This window comes from Aplosporella prunicola (genome assembly GCF_010093885.1).
Source record: "Aplosporella prunicola CBS 121167 unplaced genomic scaffold K452scaffold_6, whole genome shotgun sequence".
Taxonomy (NCBI): domain Eukaryota; kingdom Fungi; phylum Ascomycota; class Dothideomycetes; order Botryosphaeriales; family Aplosporellaceae; genus Aplosporella; species Aplosporella prunicola.
The window spans coordinates 938569-961383 of NW_022983534.1; the positions used below are offsets into that span (position 1 = coordinate 938569).

Here is a 22815-nt window from a genome sequence, read left to right on the forward strand (position 1 = left end):
TCGTGTTCTTGTCGTTTGTTTGTTTTCGTCTTTGCGATTCGGTTCAAGTTCGTCTGGTCTGTGGTTCCTTTTTTCGTTTGTAGTGGCGTTGGGGCTTGATGATCAGCTGGATGATGAATGCGCTATGAGCCACGGGTTACGATTTACGAAATTGCGGTATAAGGCACGATGCTTGCGGCATGATGAGACGGGGTATAGGTAGGAGACGGCGAGAATGGCTTCGGGTGGGGTGGTTTAGTGAGAGGTGAGAGGTTTTATATCTATATTTATGTTCTGGGTTTATGGGCGTCTCTTTTCGAATATATAATTTAGGTAGTGGTATTTGAGGGTTTGTTTCTTTGCTCGGAAGTATGGATGTTGGTGTTAAAGTGAAGTAGGGGGTTACGGTATTTAAAACTAATATTAGGTTTTGCGGTCCTTTACTTTCTTCGCTTTTTCTTGTTCTTGTTATTGTTCTTCAGTTGTTTATTTCATTTATTTATTTTTTTACTTATTTACTTATTTACTTTTCTTGTTTACTTTTTTTTATTTAATTGTTTGTTTACTTATTTGTTTACTTGTCTGTTTATTTATTATTTATTTGTCTAGTTATCCAGTCTGTAATTTTTATGCTCTACTATACTCTCCCTTTTTATCGATATCTCCCTTGGTCTCTGTATGTTTCCTTTCGTTCTTTTCTTTATCCGCGGGAAACTGTGCAAGTTACCTCCTCTTCTTCTTTTCCTTCTTCTCCTCTTTAGTAAGTTGGTTTATTCTGTATCTGATTCCTGGTTCGGAACCATGGCCTATAAGACTACGGAGTGAATGCGGAGGTGTTAGATGCCGCTATTCTTATGTTTGGTTTTTAGTTTGCGACAATTTCCACGTCTTCTACTCTAGGCTTTTGGTCAACAACAGTCACTGACGGCACACTAGCATCACAGTCCGTCTGGTATATTCTACAGATTTGCCAGGCTGAGAAAGTGGCTAGTAAGCTGTCAGCGTGGCTAGTGACCTTCATTTATGCCGCGGCTGGTACTGGAGGGATTGGGGAGTCTAGACCTGCTTATAGTCCCACACCCCAAGAACCTTAACCAGCAAAGACGTGCTGGAAAAGTAGGCATGACGCAAACTGAGGTCTAACTGGCAGTGTAGTTGGCAGGCACAGCAGTGTCCGGTAGCACGAGGCGCGATCCTGTCTCCAGAATCTAGAACGTCGGAGCCTGAACCGAGACAAGTTGCTCGCGTCGGCGCTTACATTTGATTGGGCGCTTGTCTGATGGAGAGGCTGTCAAGGCCGTCGACCGACCGAGACCGTTGCGGTTGTAGATCCTTTTTGCGGGAGCAGACGCGCGCTGACGCAACGGGGATCGGGAGGCGTTACGGCTGAGGCTCCCGCGGGCTGTGCTCTCCATGTGGTATATCTTCTCACGCACAACCCGCCCTCGAGGATGTCGTCCAAAGTGGATTTTACATTCTATCTCAATCATCCTTCTCGAAACACTCACTCTTATTACCGTATCTTTTACAAGAATTCCAATCTGTGCGACCATGCCACCACCACCAAGCAGTAAGTCACTGACCAATCAAACATCCCTCTTCCCACCTCCCCCTGTCTCCGCGCTAACCACAACAAGGCACACCCCGCCTGCCCTATCCTGCTCTCGCCTCCGCACCCGCACTTTCGTCATTAGCTCCCGCTCCCGCTCTCGCTTCTACACAGCCCCAGATCCCTGATCCCGATCCCGCTGGCTGGTCCACTGAGGCTAAGCTCGCGCTCGCCGCGCTGGTTGTCAGCGTCCTTCTCGCTGCTGTACCGTTGGTCGCGCCTTGCGTCGTGCCGGTGCGCTGGCGGGTTTGGGGACTGTATGGTCAGTGATGCTTTCTTTTTTCACTGTTTATTGTTCGTGCATTTTGCTAAGAAGGATGAAAGGAAAACAGAAGACGAACTCTCAGACGGTAATTATCACAATTACGACAACAACGACTGTGTTGCCGACCTCGAGGCTGCTAAATACCATACCGACGCTGATTCCTCAAACGGTGATGTTGTTGCGCTGCGCATTCTGAGGGCATCATCGCATGTTGAAGTGGTTGAGTGGACGGCACGCTCGAGTGCTGTGCGGAGCGGCAAGAGTGTCAGCGGAGGCGGGGTGCAGCGGAGGGGCAGGGCAGAGCGCGGTAAGACGGGGTGTTTTACTCGGGCTATGGCGGCAAGGCCGGGCTGGGTTTGGCGGGGAGCTCGGTTGTGATAAGCCAGTTAGTTGGTGTAAGATGTAGAGTGGATGTAAATATAAAGTGGACGCGTTAGCGCTTCTCAGGTTTGGTTTATTTTCTAAACCCACTTGCCTATATATGATTCTCGAGCTATAAGCTTGATTTTAGATATTGACTCTTTTGTATAGAGCAAGTCCCGTAACTGCACTGCTTCACTAAGTGAATGAATGTTTAGCATCTTCCGATTGCGCACTTATTCAACACTTTCCGATATCGCCCTTATGCCGTAGATGGCTAGAAACGGATGCGATCCAATTAAATCAGTTCCATCGCACGTAAGCAAGTGCTAGACCAGCTGGCTGTCCCCAAGTTGGACCAATAAGCTGTTTCAGTATTCACCATTGGCGTCACCGTGCGTCCAATCAGTCGTACAGGCACACCTGTGCTATGCAGGCTAGAATGTTGCGGCTCAAGGTGCAATCAAACAACTAGCTTTGCTCGTATCGGTATTTCTGCTATGTGGCGATCGCTTCTCGACATACTTAAAGATAATCGATTTGATCATCCTTGATCTTGCTCTTTACACTTGACATCGTCGGAACTTCACTTTCCCACTTTTCCCAACAAACTATTTGAACTCCAGCTTAGATTATGCCACCAAACGGTATACAATCCAACCTACTATTCGTCAGTGCAACACGCGCTAACCCGAACAGGGACATACATGTCGTATACAACTTCTGCTTCATCTACGCCCAAGCATGATCTAGAGGATCTAGAGAAAGATGGATGGTCCAAGGGGACAATTATTGCCCTTGTCACTATCTTCGTTACGATTTTTATCCCCGTTACGACATTTCTCGTACACCGAGTGGCGCCAACTTATTTGCCGCGTTGGTGTGTACGAAATTGTAAAGGTCAGCTTATACTTATTTCCTTTCCCTCCTCTCTTCCAATTTTTCTTCTTTCTTTGACATACTCTTGTCTTTATTCTCTTTCTTACCTCCACTGAGTTACTGTTCACTCCCTTTCCAATTTTGTCTTGCCTGTTCCCCTTTCCCATTCCACTCGCCTTCTCTTCATACCACAGTACCTCTTCCCGATCCGAAAAAATCACCCTGGCACCCATTGCACCTAGAATACTGCCGTATATTCAGCAAACCATTTACTAAGGGCGTACTTAAGATACACCAACCTCTTCCACTTCTTCTTTCCCTTCATCTTCAATCGACCTCGAAGCCGGAACCCACTCTACTGATTCCGTCGACACTACCACTCTCCACGTTCTATGGTCTTACGAGTCCCCGTTCGAAGCCTCCCGCACCGAAGCCTTTGAATGGGGCGCATTATCTGCCTTGCGGACGCGATGGCCACGTGAGACACTGGCCTGGGAGTAAGCCCATAATGATATTGGGGTTTGGTCGAATAAATTCGGTACGCATTTTGCATCTGGTTCCCCCAACGGCTCCAGATGCTCTGTCGAATTTCTGGATAGCGAATGTAGGAAATGTTGGTCCAAGAAGGTCGCTCTCACTGTTTGTTTTCGTACACTTCAATGAAGATATACACTACTCTTTCTTGTTCTATAACATGTGTGCTGTGCTTGAAGAGATGGAGAGCCCTACCGGAAGGCATATTTGCTGATGTATTAGTTAAAGTTCTTCCATATGTTTAGCTTATGAGTTTCGGTTAGTCTGACGCGCGAATGTGGTTGGATCGTAAATGCGATTCCATGCACACAAGTAGAGTGTGTTGTGGGAGTTTTAATAAAAAGTTACGGCCATCGGAACAGCCGCAAGACGGAAGAACAGAAAGCTACAGAACCGAAAAAGCAGCTGCTAGCCGAAGAAGCGAGCCTAGGGGTCAGTCAGATCCCAGGACCGCCGCAACGGACTACAGCGACACCCATGCTTAGCCTCGCCTCAACGCGTTGATGCGAAGGGTGACCGGTGTACTTTCAGCTGGGTGTGGCGGTCCGGAAGCGAGGATCGACTGCTGCTGGGCTGGGGTGTGTACGTGCGTGCGCGCGTGTGTGTATGTGTGTGTCTCAGATGCGTCTGAAGGTGTGGCCACGTCGGAGTTGATGCCTTTACAGGTATAACATGAGAATCAGCAGAAATCTTTCTAGTTTAGGTTTAACGCTTGCCTGGAATAACTACTCCTAGCTTGAGGTAGTTAGAGAATTACCGAAAACACTACAGTTATACACATTCAAAGGGCATCAACTCCGACGTGGCCACACCCTGTATGTAAGCCTGCCGCAGCCACCTTTGTTTCCACGCGCACGCTCCAAGTCGGCAGTGACTCACGCAAATGAAAGAAAGCACACATACTTGCGTGCCTTCGACTGTAATCATACTGTTCTCTGAGTTAGATGGCAGATCTTGTTGTGTCTCTGTCACAAAACCACTGATAGCTAGGTAATATCACCTACCAGGCTGAGATTGAGGCTGGCGAGTTAGCGTGATCAGTCACCACCCTTCCAGAAGCATGAGAAGCACCTCCAACGAAATGATGGCCCCCAATGAAGCTCTCTTGTACCTACTGTTGCTTTCCTTTTTCATCTGTACCCGGGCCAGCGCAGCAACCTACAGAGTAAACAGATGAAAGAAGACGGCGGTAACTAGCAGGGGTGCCCGCCGGCAAGACTGTGTACGATTGGGTGACGTCGCCGCAGCAGGTCGATAGATGCACAGCCACCGCGAAGCAGGCAACTTGCGTGGGTGGGCGAGGCTGATACGGAGTAGTTGCGGCCGGGGTTGCAGGGGAGTCCTCGCATCTGGGGGTAGTCGAAGCGAGCATCCAAAACCGAACAACCCTGCCATCGACCTACTACTCACAGACATCGCTCGGAGGTCGCGAGCGTATCAAGGCCTCTAGGTGAGAAAATAGAATTTTATTAGTTAAGCAAAGAAAAATAAATAATAATAAAAGAAAAAGGTGTGTTACCGATAGGTAGCACCAACACGCGGAGGATAAACGCATGGTCCTGTTTGATTTTGACTGCAAGCCCCTGCGCTGCGTACTGGAGGGTGGTGGGCCGGGAGGTGAGATAGAAACCCTTATGCTAGGCGAATAGTAGTGGGCGGGTGTGCGGGACGGGGCAGGGTGGCAGGCTGGCTGGGAAAAAGCAAAAAATGAATGTGAACGGTCCGTTTGCCTTCCCATGCTTTCGCCCACAGGCCAACAGGGCCCTTCACATAAAACAAGAGCTCGTAGCCCACCCTCACTCAAATTACCCTTCACCACCACACAGCGTTTCTTCCTTGCTCTTAAGACCCAACACCGTCTGCCCATCTACTACTTTCAGACCAGCTCTATCGACCATGCCACCAAACGGTACGCAACCCCCATTACGTGGTGCTGCTCAAGATGTCTTGGTCCTTCAACACATCATGTATCGATCGAAAATCCTCAAGACGGCTTGTCTTTGCTGCAATAGGCCCGGGATGCATGAGGTTATGCTTCGCATACCTACTGCAACCACAAGGCAACGGCTTGACCGGTCGAGGGTAGCGACCAGTCCATCCCAAGCAGCACCACCCACACCACCCACTCCCCCCCCGTCAGACGCTAACCCAATCAGGAACCCGCCGCCAGCCTTGCAGCACCTCGGCACCCACCTCAACCCCAACCTCTTCTGAGTGGTCCATAGAGGCAATCCTAGCTCTTGTAGCCGTGCTCCTCGCCGTCTTAATCCCTGTCGTGACGCTCCTCGGCCGCCGCTATATTGTTCCGCTTCTCTGGCGCGCGCGGGGCGCCACATCTGACAGTCAGCCCCCCTGTTCCCTGTTCCCTGTCCCTATTCCCTGTCCCCCCTCCCCGCACCAGACGCAGTATGATTAATATGCGCCCCCAGACCCATCTGATCCCTCCTCCTCCTCTTCAACTACCGACCTCGAAGCCTGCGACCTCTCAGACGACGCCACCGACCACGCCCCCGAAACAATCGCTCTGCACGTCCTCCTCTTAGAATACGAATCGCCGCTCGAGGCCTCCCGCACCGAAACCTTCGAGTGGGGCGCGCTGTCAGCGCTGCGGGCGCGACGGCCGCGCGAGGTCCTCGCGTGTGGATAACAACGAACGTTGGACGTTGGACGTTGGACGGGATGGACGGACGGAACGGGGCGGGACGGGGCGGGACGGCCCGAAACATCTATGGCGGAGCGGAGCGGAACGAACGGGGACCCGGCGGAGCGGGATGAGGAAACAAGATGTGCATTTCTAAGGACAACCACCACTATCATCACCACCTCACCGCACGCCCCTCTCGACGACTCCCCTCGCCCTCTCCGCCACCACAGCCCTCAGCTCTTCGACCGCCTCCCGCCCTAACCATCTAAACCGGCCTCCATCGCTCTCCGCCCTCTCTGCCCACCTAAACAATAAGCGCAACTGCTCCAGCTGCGCGCGCTCGACCGCGCTCCCCGCCGCCCGCCGCAACACCAACCGATCATCCACCGCAGACCCCTTGGCCTCGACCGCGGCGCCCTCGCCCAAAAGCACCAGCCCCGCATCCGCCTTGCTCAGCCCCCCCAGCGCCCGCAGCCCAAACACCCAGTGCCAGAGCAGGCGCGCCCCCGCGCCCCCCAGCGCCGCCTGCTTGTCGTTGAGCGCCGCCAGCGTCGCGCTGAACGTGCTGGCGTGCGCTTCGTGCGCAGGCCGCCGCCGCACATGGACCGTCTGCGCGCGCGTAAACGCCGCCAGATGCGCCGCATTGCGCGCAAAGTCGAGCGTCACGGGCCAGAAGTCCGGGCTCGTGGTGCGGATGGCTGCGATTGTGTCGAGCGCTGGCAGCAGACACGGCGCCGTCGCGTCGTGCCCTGCCCCGCTCTTGAACTCGATCCGGATCGGCAGCGAGATGGCGCGCCGCGTCTCGACGTCGCGCACCACGATGCAGCGCGGCTCGGCGGCTAGGGTCCAGAAGTGGCGGAATGCCTGCAGATGTGCCTTGTTGTCGAGCACGTCGGTAGGGAACAGCGGGTAGAAGGCGCATACCAGCGCCGCCACGGCCAGGTTCGACGTCCCGAACGTGTATGATCCGCCTGCCAGGAAGAGTGCGCCCAGCGCCATGTGCGCCGCCATGTGGCTTCCGTACGGCGTGTCGGGCGACACGCGCCCGTGGAGCAGCCGCAGCCGCCGGAACACGATGATGTCGCCAGTGCCTGCCATGACGGTCGCTGCCGCCAGGGCAACAAGGTCCTGGCAGTTGCGAATCGTGTTGCGTGCTAGTCGCGCATCGTAGCGGACCGCAGGCAGGTGCGTGAGGCGGATGAACTGGTCAAGGTACTCGACAAGGAAATCTCGGACGCCGATGTCGCCAGTGCCGGCGTACTTGAGACTTATGGCCCAGAGGAGACCCGCTAGAATGTTGTAGAATGGCATATGCTGACTGCGAAGGGACTTGATATCCTTGAGCTGGTAATTAATGGCGTATGGCTCCGGAAGGTTCTTGATGATCCACTGGTGGCTAGCCTCGATGCCGTTCCACATGATAATGTGCTTGGCGAGCGTCCTGAGGAGGAAGATATCTGGACGGATGTAGTCGAACTGCGGAAGCGTGTCCGGTACGTCTATCTTTCTAGCAACTCTGAAATTCTCAGTCTTCATGAAGATAAGTGCGACTGCAATTACAGCACCAGCTGTTGCTTGATCCAATATATGGACGACATCAACCGGCCTTGGTCCGACTGCAATGGCCAGGAGGCGCTCGACAACACGCATGTCGTGCAGACCCTTAAGATCATTGCCTTTGCCAAGGTTGATGAGACCAAGCGAGAAGCCTGCTGCGAGTCTATAGCCCTCATCTCGAATGTTATCCGGCGGGCTAGACGGGTCTTCAAGCTCGACATGTTCGATTTCTGAGAGCATAATCTCGCTCATCCTCCGATGCTGGCTGTTGAGATACAACAAGCCGATGCCCATTAGGCCCGTCGTCTGTGCCAAAGGAGGGAGATTCAGGTCGGCGGCGCCAGGAGGAAGCATGCGCGTGACATGCACCGAGAGCAACCTTGTAACCAGTGTATCCATAGTACCCATATAGGAAACAGAAAGACCGAGGAGCAAGCCAATAGACGTCATGCTATGCTTCGGAGTGAGGTATTTGAAAGAGAGCCATTTGGCTATGGTTTTGAGGTGTCCATTGAGACCAAGGCCGAACAGCAGCCCAGCGTGTTTGTTGCTAAGTTCCACTGGCTTGTTATAGGCTATCCAGGAGGTATCGATGCCCTCGGCGCGCCGGGATACACTCAAGCCAGCAGACACCCCAGCATGGAAGAATGCCCAGCAGAACCTCTCTTCCGTGTAAGTGCTACGGTCCGCACTGACGGTGTTGTTGAGAGGTTTCATAGTGCACAGCGTGGTGAAACCATTGAGAGGAAACTTCTCCGTGACGAGAGGTCGCTTGCTGTCGAACTGTAGCATGGAATGACCGGCGGGAAGAGCAAAGGTTCTTATCATTACCCATTGCATCACACTCTTCTGGGCCTCCAGGTGGTCCGATTCGCTCCATGACGGATCGGGAATACACTCGGCAACAGCAGGCCTCAAGGGTTCCAGGAGACGAAGTGCTTCAATGTACCTTCGGTCTTCACTGAAGATCAGACGAGTGATCATATGCCGATCTGCTTCGGAGGAACTGGCTGTAGCATCGTTTACGTCTGTTGACTGGCAAATGCTTCGAACATCGCGGTTCGCAACAGCATTGGCGGACTGAAGTCGTTAGCAAGGATACTGATGATTTATAGTGTGACTACTCACTGGTTGTGGGATCAAACTTGGTGACCATCCAATGTCCTGTTTGGTTAGCATGTGCAGATCTTCTCTGCCGACAGTGTCAAGAAGCTTGACGCCCCAGGTCGTTGGTGGGTTAGCTTGGCATTCGACAATAGCTTCACGAAGCCCAGAGACGACTGCCGGTGGGAAGGTTTCCAGCATGCGATTGTCGATGCCACTCTCCAGCATAGTCTCAACCTGGAAGCTTGCTGTCTGCTGGCCGCTGCGTATCTTCAGAAGATATTTACATAGCGCCACCGTCCGCGGGGTCATCATAGTTACAACTTGCGCCATAGACTGTGAGAGATGCGGAGACAATACTTTGTCTTGTTGACCAACCAGCATGTCAAGTGTTGGAAACTGTTGGAAGGCTCGAGAGTCGAGCATCTTTTCTAACCACTCAAAGACAGATGGGGGCTTATCCCATGGCGGCGAGGGTGTTGTTACTGCCGTAATGGAGTCTGAGAAGGTTAGTGGATATTCATGTGAATGTTCACACGGTATGCCCTCTGTATGAAGCAGACACTAGCCCTAGAAGGCGACAAGAGGAAACTCACTATCTTCAAAAACCCATCGATCTTGGTCAGCCCCATCAAGACCGTAGACACTTCCTTCCTTCCAATTCCAAGACGCCCAATCCAGCCAATGTCCAAGTTGCGCTAGAACAGGAGCTAGGTTACCCGTTTCGGATGTGCGGAAGTCCTTTGCCAAGACATCAAGCTTCGTCTCTTCGCGCAAGAGATGCAGTGCCACCGCCAATGCTGGTAGATATGAGGCGTGCTCATCTTGGTGCTTTGACCGCGTCGATCGACTTGGCTTGGGAATGAGCGCTTGGCCCAAAGGCTCTTGTAAGAAGTCTCTAGCTGCTCGGGCACAGAAAGGGATGAAGTCGCTCTTCCTTCTAATGCCATGGCTTGGCGTCTGAAAGACTGTTGATCGGCGAGAAGATGACGAAGTTGCCCTCGAACCCTTTGAGGACTGCGCTAACTTCTGCTCAACCCAACTCCATGCAGGACCGTCCCAACTTTTGGCCGCATGATCCAGGGCCTGATACCGCCACATGTTTTCGACAGGATCATCCTGCTTGAAATCTCTCTTTGCTCTCCGAGGTGTGTGGATGCTTTCGAAGGAGTGTGCAGCATCTGTCAAACGTACCGTCCTGCCGTCAATGCTACTAACAGCGAACGTGAAGATAGCAGCCACCAGTGCAGCCCACTCCACGTCAAACCTCTTCTCTTTGCGTAGATTCCGCGCAATGTTCCACCAGATAGCTAAGAAATGTTCACCCTGTGGCGCAGGCAATACAAACCGACATACTTGCATGGCCTGAGCCACAATATCGTTCTGGGGCCATAAGCGCATCTCGAACCGGTGCTGCCGGCCGTTTTCCTCTTGAATGTCAAACATGCCGTCGGTATTTGAACAAGCCAGCCCTACAAGCTTTCTAGGCAAGTCTATTATTATCGTGGAATCATCCCATGTCCCGTAGCCGGATAGTCCAACTTCGAGATCGTATGGATCGGATCGCCTCAGCTTGTTCGGAAGGTCGAGCGAAAGACGTGCCCGAGCACACCAACCGGCGTGCAGTGAAAGCACATGGCCTGTCGACCCGCCGCGGCCCAAAAAGAGAGCCCGTTCGATTCCATTTTCGGAAATTTTGGAGGCATCTATACACCCCTTGTGTCGTTGTGTGTTGATAGGGGAGGGTATTAAGACGCTGGGAGGATCCTTGCTCTGCTGCTGGGCCCCGGTTGATATGGCGCTAGTGCTAAGACGCCTTCGTTGGACGGTAAATTCATGCTCTATCAGTTCACCACTTGTCTTTTGCATCATGTACAGAAAGAAGCGTCCGTCAATCGAGTAATGTTCTGTAAAGGAGGTGGGTGCTTTTAACGTGAAAACTTTTGGGAGGTCCTAGAGAAGGAATCAGTACACCATTGACGCACACTTATGGGCGGCTGCATATCCGGTTTGACCACATACCTTTGAGGTGTTTGTCAAAGCGGAATGAAAAATGTGCTCTGAGTTGCCGAATTGTATTTCAGAGAATCTTATCAAGACCATTTCTCGGCGCAAGCCCTCTATCGGCTCTTGCAGACTATTGGCGAAGCCGTCGAGATCGCCACCAAGGAGATCTTCTGGAAATTCAGTGTCCTCCTGGGTATCATCATTGCCGAGCAAATCATCGTCGAGATTGTCCTCTAGCGATACAGCGCTCAAGCTGAGAGCTGAAATCTCACCTGGCGTGGACGCTCTAGTTTTTCGACTAGTAACACCAAGGCTACTCCTGCCGGTGTATCCACCAAAAGATTGCCCTCTACGTCCACCTGGCCCAAAGCTTCCGCTGAGACTGCTTCGACCATGCGTAGCAAGATCTTGAAATGCCGACTTGTCAAAGCTCGTGGACAGATCCGCGCGGGAAAGAAGTGAGCTGACACGCCTCGAGTCCCTACTCGGCTGTCTTGAAAGGTCTGTCTCCGGATCTAGTTGGGAAGCAAAGGCCTCTTCCGCGCTTTGCTCCTGGCTGGGCTCTCTCGTTTGGCTTGCCGTAAACGACGATGTACTGAAGCGGCTAGGTCCTCCAAGACTCTCTCTTGCTCCATCTCTAGACCTCAAAGCAGGTGTGGTGCTTCCTGTGCCTGGGTTGAAGGAGCTGCGCCGCCTGGAGCGATTGACAGAGATAGTACCATTACGATATCCTTTCTTGGCAGAGGCAGGCCTAGGCTCGATGTAGGATGCGTACCACACAGAGTACACTCGTCTCTCATAATTTGCAGTAACAACCAACATAAGAGGTTTATCTGTCGGGGCCGCTGCTTCACGCATCTCATTCTGCGTAGTTACATATAAGACCTCCTCTGCCTTGTCAATAGGTTCGACTGTCCTTGCATGTGAAGGTCTGGAAGATAGCGACCTGCGGTTGTTTGAGGTTTGAGCTGTAACAACCAACCCCATCTCGGAGAAGGGATCCGTAAATGAGAATAAACGTGGCAGTCCATCTGCAGCTGGAGTAGTACCAATCTTGAGGAGATCTGCGAGCGAAGGAGGATATGGGTTGCCTGTTTTGGACGCATGCTTCCGTGGTGTCATGAACGAAGGCGGCCTTGGGGAGAACAGTGGCTGTGACGATTGTGAAGGAATTTGGGAGAAGAAAGAGTTTGGTGGAGCTTTTGGCACGACTGGACTAGCAGGTGGAAATTCGGACGTGGTGATCTTTCTTTGAATGAGCAGACCACGCGGCGCCGGGAATGCGCGCTCCACCTCAAAAGGCAGATTGACCACATGGCTTGACCCGGAAAGAAAGAAGACATGAGCCTGAGTCCTGAGGAAGACGACGAGTGCGCGTGAACGCTTCTTTGGCTGTGAGACTCCATCTTCTCCCACGGCGCCGGCAGCATGGCGATTCGAGGTTGGCTCGACGACTCCTCCATTTTTGGCGAAGAATGTACCGGGGCCATGATCCTGGCGCAAGTCTTGTGTGGTGTTGCGCACCGCAGTCGCTTCGTCGGACGGGAACCAGGTCAGGACGGCCTGCAGCACCTTTTCCTTCTCCACCTCAAAGTTGTAGACCTTGCGCACAATGCCACCGCGCGACCAGACCACACAGTAATCGGTCGAGGTGACGTCTTCCTCGCCGCCATCGTCATGGTAGGTGTCCCAGGTGTACTGATCGGGCGCGGCGTCGGCAGGCAAGATTCTTTCGGCAATCAGGTAGCTGAGGGCTGCGGGGGCGTGCAGGCCCAGGGAGCGGAGGGAAGCCATGGAAGGTCGGGGGCGGACATGTGGGAGGGCGAGGGTGGAGTGCGGCGCGGCATGGTGGTTTGTGTTTGGCTTTGGCTTTGTGGTTCGCGGGGAGACGCGCCGGGCAAGAGCTTGAGCTTTCCCACTCAAAGTGCGACAGCAAACAGCTTAGAGCTCCCAACGGCGAGTCTACAGTAGAGCTAATTTATTCCTTACACAGTTTCTCGGGCTTGGTCTTGGTCCTGTCCGGACGCGTCCAACATCTACGACAGTGAAAATCGTCCGTGCATCGGAGCTTAAGCTGTCCATCCTCCGCAGCTTCTGAATTCCTGCATCGCAACCACCGCCATGTCTGCACCCTTGACGCCGCGCGTGTCGCGCAAGTCTAAGCTGCTCCACCTCAGGTTTGTCGTCTCCGCATTGTCTCTTGCCTTGCCCTGTTACTGACTGCAGCTTTGTAGCTACGATCTCCCGCACCGCGTCAATGTCGCCGGCATATACCCCAAACAAGCCCCCAATGGCTCAACCGTCATCGTTTACGGACATTCCAACGGCCTGCGCATAGTATGGAGGGGTGGTCGCCCGCTCAAGACCCGCGCTGCCGTCAACGACGACGAGCCCAAGGTCAACGGCACCTCTAAGGATGTTGTTATGGTCGATCTCACCGACGACGACGACGACGAAACACCGCAAGCACCTTCTCAGCCCGCCGCCCAGGATGCAGAATTCGAGCCAGATGAGGATGAGCAGGATGAAGCAGAGCCTTATCCGCGAGTTGTGCAGCATCTCGACCTCCCGCTGGGCACCGAGGTTCTCTATTTATCGTTCCCTCACATTCCTTCCGTGTCGCCTTACCGGCCCGCCGACTCGATACCACCCATATTCAACCAGAAAATAGTATTCTCTGTGGCCTGCGCCGACTCTAGCGTGCGCGTTATCACCCTGCCGCTTCTTCCTCCGTCCGAGGCTCGGAAAGCTGCCGACCCCAGCAAGCACAAAGCACCCTACGGCGAACAGATCTTGCGTATCGAGGGCCAGCATGGCCATCAGGTCATACCGAATGCTGTCTCCATGACATGGAGCTCTCGCGACCCGGAAGGCATCTTTGATGATGTTGATATGGACGTTGAGGAATCGGACGAGGAGGACGGCCCACGCCGGCGGAGACGTATTGGATCGGCGGAAGATGAAGTACGAGAGTGGGATCTCTTTGTGGCCTCACATTCCAACGAGCTCTCTGGATTACTGCACATTTTCTGCATCCCGCTGATCTCTAATGGAGACCTTCAGTCATTGTCCACCGACCCCATCTTCCCCTACAGGACGCAGTACCTTTCTTCCCCCGCCTCTCATATCGCTTTCAGTTCGGCACAATACCCTAGTCAACGGCATCTACAGGTTCTTGCTGTGGACACAAAAGGTTCTGTGAGGATTTACGATCCACTCGCGCCAATCCGGATGCGCCCGCGGTCATCACGCTCTGTCAACACTGATGAGTCCAGATTAGGTGCATGGGTTGCCGCCTTTTCGACAGGCTTTGAAATGCCCAAGCAATCCAAAACCGGACCACCTGGTCTCGCACATCGCAGGCGCATCCTCGACGCCAAATGGACATCCGATGGAAAGAGCATCCTGGCTCTCCTTTCCGACGGTGAATGGGGTGTCTGGGACGTCGACGGCTCCGGTCCTGGTGCTTCTCGCACCAAAACCGTTTCTACTTTCGCGATTCGTGGCTTCATCAGCGGCACCACCCAAGCCACGACCTCAACCGTTGCTCCCACCAAAACCTCCGGCAGCTTCAAATCCCTGGCCCTTGCACCCATGACACCTAATACGCGTCGCGCCAAGGAAGAGAACCTGTTCCATGGCCCAGCAACGGCCCCCACAAATAACGATACGCCTCGCGGTGGCATCTCTGTTTCCACCTCAGTGAACAACTCCACTGGGGCAGTGGAGGATTCTGTAGTCCTCTGGTACGGCGACGAGGCCTTCCGCATTCCACATCTTCAGCAGTTCTGGGCGCGTTCCGGTAGCAGCACGCTGTACGGGCCCGGTCTCACGAAAGTCGATGGATTGAACTTGCAGGGCGAGATGATTGGCGGAATTGAGCAATTTGCACGCAAAGCCACCGAGGCACGCATGGGAATACCACGCGACCTTCTCATCAGGAGCGAGAGTCGACTGATTGTTCTGGCGCACAGCAGTCCCTCGAAACCAGCAAGCGGTGGTAGCAGCCTGTTCGCTAAAGAGTTGGAAGAACGCCAGCAGGAGGACAAGATCGACCGCGATCTGCTGAAGAGAGGCGAGCTGGACCTGGGCGGCATGGACCGCCTACTAGAGGGAATGACTGGCGGTGCCGGCGAAGGGCCCGTCAGGAGAGTTGGATTCACGGGCTTGGCCTCGTCGAGGTAGGGTGCGCGCCTTCTGGAAGAAACGTTTGATATACCCCAAAAGCTAGAGATCCCATCCCCATGTCCTTTTTCTTCATACAGTCAAGTCTGGATACCATGTTTTTCTTGTTGGTTGGCGAGCAGCTTTGGGTCGTTAAAGAGGCTTTTCATGGGTATACGCGGCTGGGTCCTACCTGCCTGCTTGTACTCTTAACGTTTGAAAAGAGGAAGGAGCACTGTAACCAGCCAACGCTAGCAGGCGCCGGCCTGCATTTCTCCTTCTTCAACACCCTCAACATCTCCGCACCCAACCCCCTCCGCCCTTTTTCCAACCCACCCACACCCCATCCCACCACCCCCTCTACCCCCCTTATTCCTCTAAGCACACATTCGCGTGTCAAGGTGGAGCACAAGGTCAAGCACCTCCTTGCAGCTCAGTATTCCACGCGATAGAACAAACCGCCCAGCGCGCGCTACCCGCCTGCTAAGTGCTCTCACTACATAGCAGCGCGGGGCGCCGCTGCGGCAGCCACACCTCCACCCACCATCCACCACAGCGCATACAACGCTGCTGCTGATGGCGGTGGGCTCCCCACTCCTTTTCCTGTCGCGTCTGCTCCTGTTCCTGCCCTTCTTCTTCTCCTGTTAGAGCTTTGTGCGGCGTGCCGCCTACCCTGTACTTGAGCGTTGGTGGTGGCATTGCTGCTGCTGGCGTGAGGACGGTAAGGAGGCGGCCGCTGCGCGTTGTGGGAGAGGGAGGAGGGAGGAAGGGAGGAGTGGATGCGCGGGCGCGTGTGCGCTCGTTGCTTCCTGCCTGCTGCTAAGGCTGTGGTTAGGGGGCGTGGGCTGCGTGCGTGGGAGGCGGGGGGGATGGGCTGCTACATTTTTTCTTCTTCTTGTGGTTGTGTGACGTGTATGTATATGGTTGTTTGCGGGTGTGAGCGTGCGTTGTATGCGAATGTGGCTGCGGTGTCGATGCTGTTGCCTACCTACCTATTTGATACCGTTCGTTCGTTCGTGTCCTTGTCTGTCTCGGCCTGCTTTTGTTTTTATATATGTCTACGTGCCCTACTGTAGACAATCACCGTAGGCAGGCAGCTCACGACAGCGCTCGCTGAATTGGCAGCAGCTATCGCGCGTAATCAATCACTTCATCACGCATCACAGCGTGCGTATACACGAGTAAAGAGATTGATTCAAGGCCGACTAAATCCACCAACAACAGCAGGGTATATATCCTCTCTAAAAAACATCGTCCATATTGACATCGGCCGTCGCAGCAGCAGCCGCAGCAGTCGCAGCCGGGGCCGGCACGCCCGTAGCAGCCATCGTCGCGCTCGACAGCGGCATGTCCTTGCCGCGGACCTCGTCGGCGACAAACACGCCAAAGCCCGCAAACGCGTCGCACAGCGCGCGCGTGTAGTACTCCTTGAGGTCGTAGCCGCCGGCGCCGAAGCGCGCGTCGGTGCGCACGTCGTTGAGCCAGTTCCAGTCGTAGTGCTCCTGGAGGACGTAGTGCGTGCGTGCGTCGGAGTCGCCGCCGAAGGGGTCGTAGGGCTTTTCGGGGGCGGGCAGGACGCGCTTCTTGAGGCCCTTGATGTGGAAGCCGGAGTCTGGGGCGGCGTCTGTGTCTGTAGGCGCGGCCGCCGCGGCTGCCGCCCGAGAACCGACCTTGTTGCCTGCGGCCGCGGACGAGCGCTTGAGCGTGACTTTGGGCGCTTGTCGCGCCCGCGCTATCGCTTCCGGGTCGCCTTGCCCGCTCGCCAGCTGGTTCAGGATGTTGTGTCTGCCCTCCTGCTTTTCGCGACGGACTTGCTCCGCCTCGGCGACGGCGGCTTCGCGGCTCATGCGCGCGCGCTCCTGCTGCGCTGCTTGCGCCTCCTGCCACGCGGAGGCCTCCTCGGTGGCGATGTTTTCGTTTTCCTTGATGGCGGCCTGGTTGGCCTGGGCGTAGGCCTTGAGGCGGGCCTCGGCCTTGTCGACGTTGATGTTGTTGATGAGGTCGTAGGTGATGTCCTCGACGTCGTTGAGGTAGTCGTTGTACGCGTCGAGCGTCTCGAACTCGTCTTCGCGCCGGTTGAAGATGGCGTGCACCCGGCGCCGGATGTCGACCTCGCGCTCCACCTGGATGTCCTCGAATGTCTTGGTCCGGAACCGGTTCCTGCGCAGCGTCCTGCCGCACCCGGCTATGGGACAGGGCGCCGGCCCATGCGAGTATTTGCGGTCCACGCACGACTCGCACATCTGGTGGTAGCATTCCGGGTTCACGAGGAAGCGCATGTTCGGGTTGAGGTAGCGCGACGACTTGCACACGGGGCAGATGTCGCCGTCCTCGCCGAGCCCTTTGACGGCCGGTCCGCCGCGCGGCGCTGCTTTGGACATGGTGATGGGGCGCGCAGATGTTGTGGCCAAGTATGTTCGTTCAGGTGCGACGGGGATTCGTGTGAGGCCGGGAAGCGTGTCCTGTGAGTGATGTGGTGGAGAAGTTGGTAGTATTTGTAGGTGGGCGTGGCGGGTTGGATGAAAGATAAACGGTGGACGGAGCCACGGGAGCTTCTTTGAGCGCGAACATCAGCCACTTCCACTTCGCCCTCCGACACAACCCTCACAATCTGAGGCGGGGTACGCGTGTTATCGAGCAGATGTGCGCCGAGTACGAGGAGGCATTGGACTAGTTGCGTGTGGACCAGAGGAGCGCTGCTGGGCGTTGATGTCGAGCTCCGGGTAAGTACGCGCGAGTCATGTCGGCGGGGGTGGGGAAACCCTCCCACCCGCAACCAGTTGGCATAGATATATAAAAAGTGAATTTCCAAATGAAGCTATCACGCCTAAGCTAAGCTCATGGAGCAAGGCCATCCATGCCAGCTTAAATCCTTGCCCTGCACACTCCTCCCTCTGTCACGCCATGATTTTTCCAGCCATGCTACTCCTATACTCCCCTAAAGCAAGATAAAAAGCAAACTTCCCCTCATGTAGCAATCTCAGGCCTCTCCCATCCGGACTCCTTCGTCATCCACATACCCTCACTCTACGCCGTCCGGTTCAGCGGATCAAAGCGCATCTTGAACAGCTCAATCTCGCGCAGACACACCGCAGCAGCAACGTACTTCCAGCTGCGCAGCTCGCCCACGCGGCGATTGACGACGCGCTTAGGGCCCAGCACCGCTACGGCCAGACACGCGATCGAGCGTGCGAGCGCCTCGTCCCGATCGCCGTCGTCGCCCTGCGTGATGCGCTCCACCGTGAAGGCGACATCGCGCTCGAAGCGCTCATTCATCGCCGTCGTGATCTCACGCACCCGCTTGTTCATTCCGCCCATCGATTTGCCGATGATGTTGCCTCCGAAGACTTCGAGCTCGCTGAGCGGGTATTGCGGGTGCGTGCTGTAATCGCTCATCACGTCGAGGAGGTTGCTCTCGTATGTCTCGCGGATTTCTGCAGTGCCGTCAGTGTCGTGTTTGTATGTGCCAGAGCCCTTGTAGACTTACCTCGTGCTAAGTCACTGTAGCTTTCCCACTGAATGAGCTGTGTTTCTTGAACGACGTAGCTCCACACTTCGCTCATGAGGTCGTACTTGTCGCCATGAAGCTCAACCCGTCCCTTCGATCTGGCTTGCATCTCTTCAAAGAACTTTTTCTCGTCGATGGCGCGGTACAGCTGACCAAGAGCGCGCTCGGACTCGTAATACCTATACGTCTTGAAGTCTGGATCCAGCACCTGTATCGCATCATCCTCGTCGTCATCCTCTTCTTCCTCGAATACGGCCCCTTTCTTCTCGACGATAACACGAGGTCCGGAAGCCATGAAGTCCGGTCGTATCATGTCGTATTTGGGACATTTTAACATGTCGACTGGAATACCAGTTTTTGAAAAGTCGACCGCGACACTTGCCATCTCAGCGAGTGTGATGCAGTCGGGGTCCCGTGTACCACCAGGCTTTCGGTCAGCCAGTTGCATGTGGATCATTGAGATCCTTCCTAGTTGGTCCGTCTCCATGAACCTAACACAGACCATTAGGATCATCGCCTTTCCTGGCGGCTAAGGCTTTAGAGACTTACTTAACGAAGAAATTCGTCATGTCCTGTTTGTTCACTTCTCTACCAATATCCAAGGGTGCAACTCTGGGATAGTCTGCCGCAGTATACGTCACCTTCGGCATCAGTCTCTTGTCGAAGATCACGTTGTACAAATCGCCATCGAGGTCACTAAATTTGTTTGTCAGTATATGGTGAATTCGGCCAAATAACGAAAGGAACGTACCCTCCACTAAGCTGTGATGGCAAATCGCGTTGTCCCTTTTGACTGAAGACCACGCAGTTGCTGAGCGAGTTGAGCGGCGAATCTGAAGGAACATCGACGGCGCGCGCAAATTGGACATCTCCCGGATGCATGGCTGGTGCACGAGTGACAATCACTCGACCCTGAAGAATGCGCCTCCCCCCACCCGGCTTTTCAGTGACGCAGAAGATTTCGCCTTCTTCAAGGATTCCGGTTTCGTCCATAATGCCATAGAGCGTCACCCCGTGCTCGACCAAAATGCGCGAGCGGTATTTCAGATCGCGGAGCGATGCCAGTGCTGCAATTTCCACGACGTGTTCTAAGAAGTCGTCCTCATTGAACGGAAGACCGAGATCGTCAAGCATTCGAATCAGCGGAGGTAGCCTGGCAGCCTGTCCAATATGGGCATGTTCCAAGAATGTGGCAGCATTGACCGGTGAAAGCGTGATGCGGCGGAGCTGCTCGATGGCTTGAGCTTGTAGAGTCAGAAATACCTGAGCTGGAACCCCAAGATCTTCTAAGATGAGGATAAATTGTCGGTTCAGATACATCGGCAAAGGCTTGAAGCTCGCGCCGCAGATTTCGATGTTCAGCGCCTTTCCGCCCTTGAACTTCATCATCGACTCCCGGATAACCAACTGCTCGCCAGCAAGTCGGGTATCCAGAGATACCATGCCCTTTGCGCCTGATGCCGTTAGTAGAGCTCTTGACACCTCTGATCCGTTACGCCATTTAAGACGCAAATAACTCGATGCTGTAGACACGGACTTACCAGCAAATCGAATCTGGAGACAGGTTGGTCTTTGGTTCTTGGCGATAGGAGAGTACACCTTCCAAACTTTCCTCAGAAGTTTGAGAGAGATAGTACCAACACCGTCGCTAAAGGTGCGTCCATTTCTGACGACATCTGTGGCAGCCTGGAACTGTGACGGATCAATATTGACGGAATTAGCTGTGTCGGAGAAGGCTTGGCCAATACGAGCGGCACATTTGGCTGGAGACCGAATCTCTGAGAAGTCACCAAGTTCTTTGATGATCTCTTGCGCGGCAATCAGCGATCCTTCACTGACGAACGGTGCCATAAACCAGCACGTTTGACTCCGTAATGAAGAGTGAGAAAATCCGAGAAACTGCAATTGATGTCAGTGAATATGCGGTATACTAGGAATTTCGCATATGGCCAATTAAGTTGCAGATTTGGACCGAGTGAGTAATCGAGCTCAGGAAACGATGATGCTCGAGTACTTACCTGGAAACCATGGCCACCTATGTTGATCATGCCATCAAGCACTTGCTTAAAGCGGCCGTGGTACACCTCTGACATATTGGTTCTTGCTTCGAACTTGAGGCTGTCAAGATCTTCATCCGTGAACTGAACTCTTAGGAAATGGTTGGTGTGATTTGGATACATCCGCAGCACACGATTGCTGACTTCGGGCTCCGGGCCTTCCAAGTAGGTTCCAGCCGGGGTGACAACAACTCTGTGTATTAGAGCAATATGATGATGGCGTGTATTGACATCATAAATGGAGCCTTCGAGTCTGAAATCTTCCGCGTTTTGTTCCAGAGCTTTCGCAAGATAGTTGATTTCAAACTCCTTTGGATCTACGTGTGGTCCGGGATATTGAATTTGCCTGGAAAGAGTGCGGATAGCCATCGTAGTAGGGATAACTCCTTTGTGCCGCCGGAGATATTTGATCTTTGGCAACAACGAGACAATCTTGGCAGGAGCCAAGAAGGCATTTCTGAGAGAGCACAACATTAGTAGGTTTTAGCTGGAAACTCACGGGACATATTACCTAGCTAGTCGCTCAACCTGAAATTTTATGGGGAATGGCAGATTTCCAAACTGACGGCCAGCAAAGAGCAGCTCCTTCAATCTTTCAAAGTCGGACTTGAACGTCGGATGCACTTGGCTACAGGCTATGTGGCAAGTAACGGCCGACGGCATGCCGGGGTTGCGATTCAAGAGATGGTAGAGCGATACTATTTCCAGGGGATTTGTGAGTGACACTTGGTAAACCCAGCAGCTACCAATCACCACTTCGTGCGCTTCGTTGATGGCACAAACCCGTGAGCGAGTGTTCTTCTGGTGGCGTTTGTTGGTAGAAGAGTTGATACCAAGGCCAGCCATTAGCCCTTCCAGACCTTCTTCCATTTTGTAGACCTTTGGCGCGAATCTTAAAGTGAACGTTGCCGTCGGTTGTAGTTGCCCGCCAGTGACAATGGTATCTATGCTCCAATATGGAATGTCAATTCGACAGGTGTGAGAGACCCATCCATCGGCCCGCAGGATCAGCGCCAAGGCGTGCTTGCCAAACATGGCAGTGCCGCATCTGGAGTCATGGTAGTGGGGTGCAAAAGCTGCTTGGGATCCGTTGTAATCCCAGACACCGCACGATATACTACTAAAATCGAAGGACTTTTGGACCTTCTTCCCTGTCGATAGTGGGTGGCTTTGAGTAGTATGAACGGGCTGTGCAGCTTCGACCTTCACTCTTAGTGCGATTTTCTGAAGTCGCTGGCTCTCCTCGTATATGAGAGCTTTCAAGACGACATCGTCCGGCTTATGCTGGCTGGGGACGCACGTCAGAGGTTTGTTGATGAAAATGAGGGGTACGGTCGTCTTGTTCCGACGTTGAGGATCGCTAGCGAGTCCGTAAGTCTTCAAGAAGAGCTCCGCCTTGCCATGGTCAGCGATGGTGAGAATGGCCGCCGCTTTGTTCTTGATTTTTTTGCAGTTGAACGCGAAGACGTGCAGTTGCTCAAGCACGGATTTGAAGAAATCGGTGAGAGACTTCTCTGTGGTTGAGATTGGCATTCCGCGAACAAAGATGTCCATGATTGCGGTGATGGTGGTGCTTTCTAGAGTGACGTGGAGAACGAAATAGATCTCGGGTGAGTGGGGTTGCAGTTGCGACTGAGGCGTGTGACAGACGGCTCATATGCACCGCAAAGGAACAAATGAGAGCGTGAAAGGCGACGGAAGGCCCATGTCACGTTGGCGTATCAGCGGTAGAGAAGCCTAGGCAACGACGTCGCCTGAGGATTTTATCGAGCCCTGCGCCCGTGTGTAATGCCGCCACTGGCAAACAAGGGTGCGGATGTGGAAGGAACGATCGGTATGTTAGTAAAAGCAAACAAAGTTCCTCAAGTTCATCTGCACTCGCGACAGGCAAACGCGTGAGGATGAAGGCGGTGGGTGTGAAAACATGCCCGTTTGCCCGCCCTAGCGCCGAGTGCGGCGACCGCACGACCCAGCCGCCCTCGCAGCATCCTAAACTCGCACATCTTCACAACTCTTTGAATACCGCTGAGTTGGAATCGGTTGTGCGGCTGCAGGAGGGTGAAGGCGTCCTTTAAGTGGTGGCTAGGCGCTCACGCACGTTTGAGCCTGCATATCACGGCATCATGCAGGTATATCACAACGGGAAGC

General features: G+C 54.0%; 6 protein-coding genes across 6 annotated transcripts; 3 read left to right on the forward strand and 3 right to left on the reverse strand.

The window, feature by feature from the left end:
* Nucleotides 1–1530: 1530 nt before the first annotated feature.
* K452DRAFT_296139 (uncharacterized protein) lies at nucleotides 1531–6273 on the forward strand (the record flags this gene model as incomplete). Its single annotated transcript, XM_033541891.1, has 4 exons — nucleotides 1531–1549; nucleotides 1617–1850; nucleotides 1921–2160; nucleotides 6056–6273. The coding sequence occupies 4 exons, from the start codon at nucleotides 1531–1533 to the stop codon at nucleotides 6271–6273; spliced, it is 711 nt and encodes a 236-aa protein (XP_033400456.1).
* On the reverse strand, nucleotides 6132–13022 carry K452DRAFT_266820 (uncharacterized protein). The gene is made up of 4 exons (XM_033538808.1): nucleotides 10954–13022; nucleotides 9528–10884; nucleotides 8956–9431; nucleotides 6132–8907 (listed from the first exon to the last, which is right to left on the reverse strand). The coding sequence occupies exons 1-4, from the start codon at nucleotides 12730–12732 to the stop codon at nucleotides 6451–6453; spliced, it is 6069 nt and encodes a 2022-aa protein (XP_033400457.1). The 5' UTR covers nucleotides 12733–13022; the 3' UTR covers nucleotides 6132–6450.
* Nucleotides 13023–13059: 37 nt separating this feature from the next.
* Nucleotides 13060–15123, forward strand: K452DRAFT_306517 (uncharacterized protein; the record flags this gene model as incomplete). Its single annotated transcript, XM_033542988.1, has 2 exons — nucleotides 13060–13115; nucleotides 13173–15123. The coding sequence occupies 2 exons, from the start codon at nucleotides 13060–13062 to the stop codon at nucleotides 15121–15123; spliced, it is 2007 nt and encodes a 668-aa protein (XP_033400458.1).
* A 595-nt stretch (nucleotides 15124–15718) lies between these two features.
* Nucleotides 15719–16261, forward strand: K452DRAFT_146497 (uncharacterized protein). The gene has a single exon (XM_033535490.1). It carries the CDS (start codon nucleotides 15882–15884, stop codon nucleotides 16176–16178), a length of 297 nt encoding a protein of 98 aa, XP_033400459.1. The 5' UTR covers nucleotides 15719–15881; the 3' UTR covers nucleotides 16179–16261.
* K452DRAFT_285073 (uncharacterized protein) lies at nucleotides 15985–17746 on the reverse strand. The gene has a single exon (XM_033540051.1). The coding sequence runs from the start codon at nucleotides 17481–17483 to the stop codon at nucleotides 16344–16346; it is 1140 nt and encodes a 379-aa protein (XP_033400460.1). The 5' UTR covers nucleotides 17484–17746; the 3' UTR covers nucleotides 15985–16343.
* Nucleotides 17747–17923: 177 nt separating this feature from the next.
* K452DRAFT_285074 (uncharacterized protein) lies at nucleotides 17924–22697 on the reverse strand. The gene is made up of 7 exons (XM_033540052.1): nucleotides 21179–22697; nucleotides 20629–21124; nucleotides 20152–20509; nucleotides 19362–20064; nucleotides 19160–19306; nucleotides 18590–19101; nucleotides 17924–18536 (listed from the first exon to the last, which is right to left on the reverse strand). Exons 1-7 carry the CDS (start codon nucleotides 22219–22221, stop codon nucleotides 18130–18132), a joined length of 3666 nt encoding a protein of 1221 aa, XP_033400461.1. The 5' UTR covers nucleotides 22222–22697; the 3' UTR covers nucleotides 17924–18129.
* Between the last annotated feature and the right edge of the window lie 118 nt (nucleotides 22698–22815).

Excerpts from the sequence above, each read along its gene's own strand:
- K452DRAFT_266820 (XM_033538808.1), bottom strand. The coding sequence starts at position 12,732 with ATGGCTTCCCTCCGCTCCCTGGGCCTGCACGCCCCCGCAGCCCTCAGC. Across the intron at positions 10,885-10,953 it reads CTTTGACAAACACCTCAAAG|GACCTCCCAAAAGTTTTCAC; the intron begins GTATGTGGTCAA and ends TTCCTTCTCTAG. Across the intron at positions 8,908-8,955 it reads CAAGTTTGATCCCACAACCA|TCCGCCAATGCTGTTGCGAA; the intron begins GTGAGTAGTCAC and ends TAACGACTTCAG.
- K452DRAFT_146497 (XM_033535490.1), top strand. The coding sequence starts at position 15,882 with ATGCGCGGGCGCGTGTGCGCTCGTTGCTTCCTGCCTGCTGCTAAGGCT.
- K452DRAFT_285073 (XM_033540051.1), bottom strand. The coding sequence starts at position 17,483 with ATGTCCAAAGCAGCGCCGCGCGGCGGACCGGCCGTCAAAGGGCTCGGC.
- K452DRAFT_285074 (XM_033540052.1), bottom strand. The coding sequence starts at position 22,221 with ATGGACATCTTTGTTCGCGGAATGCCAATCTCAACCACAGAGAAGTCT. Across the intron at positions 20,510-20,628 it reads TAGGTGGCCATGGTTTCCAG|TTTCTCGGATTTTCTCACTC; the intron begins GTAAGTACTCGA and ends CATCAATTGCAG. Across the intron at positions 18,537-18,589 it reads CTACAGTGACTTAGCACGAG|AAATCCGCGAGACATACGAG; the intron begins GTAAGTCTACAA and ends ACGGCACTGCAG.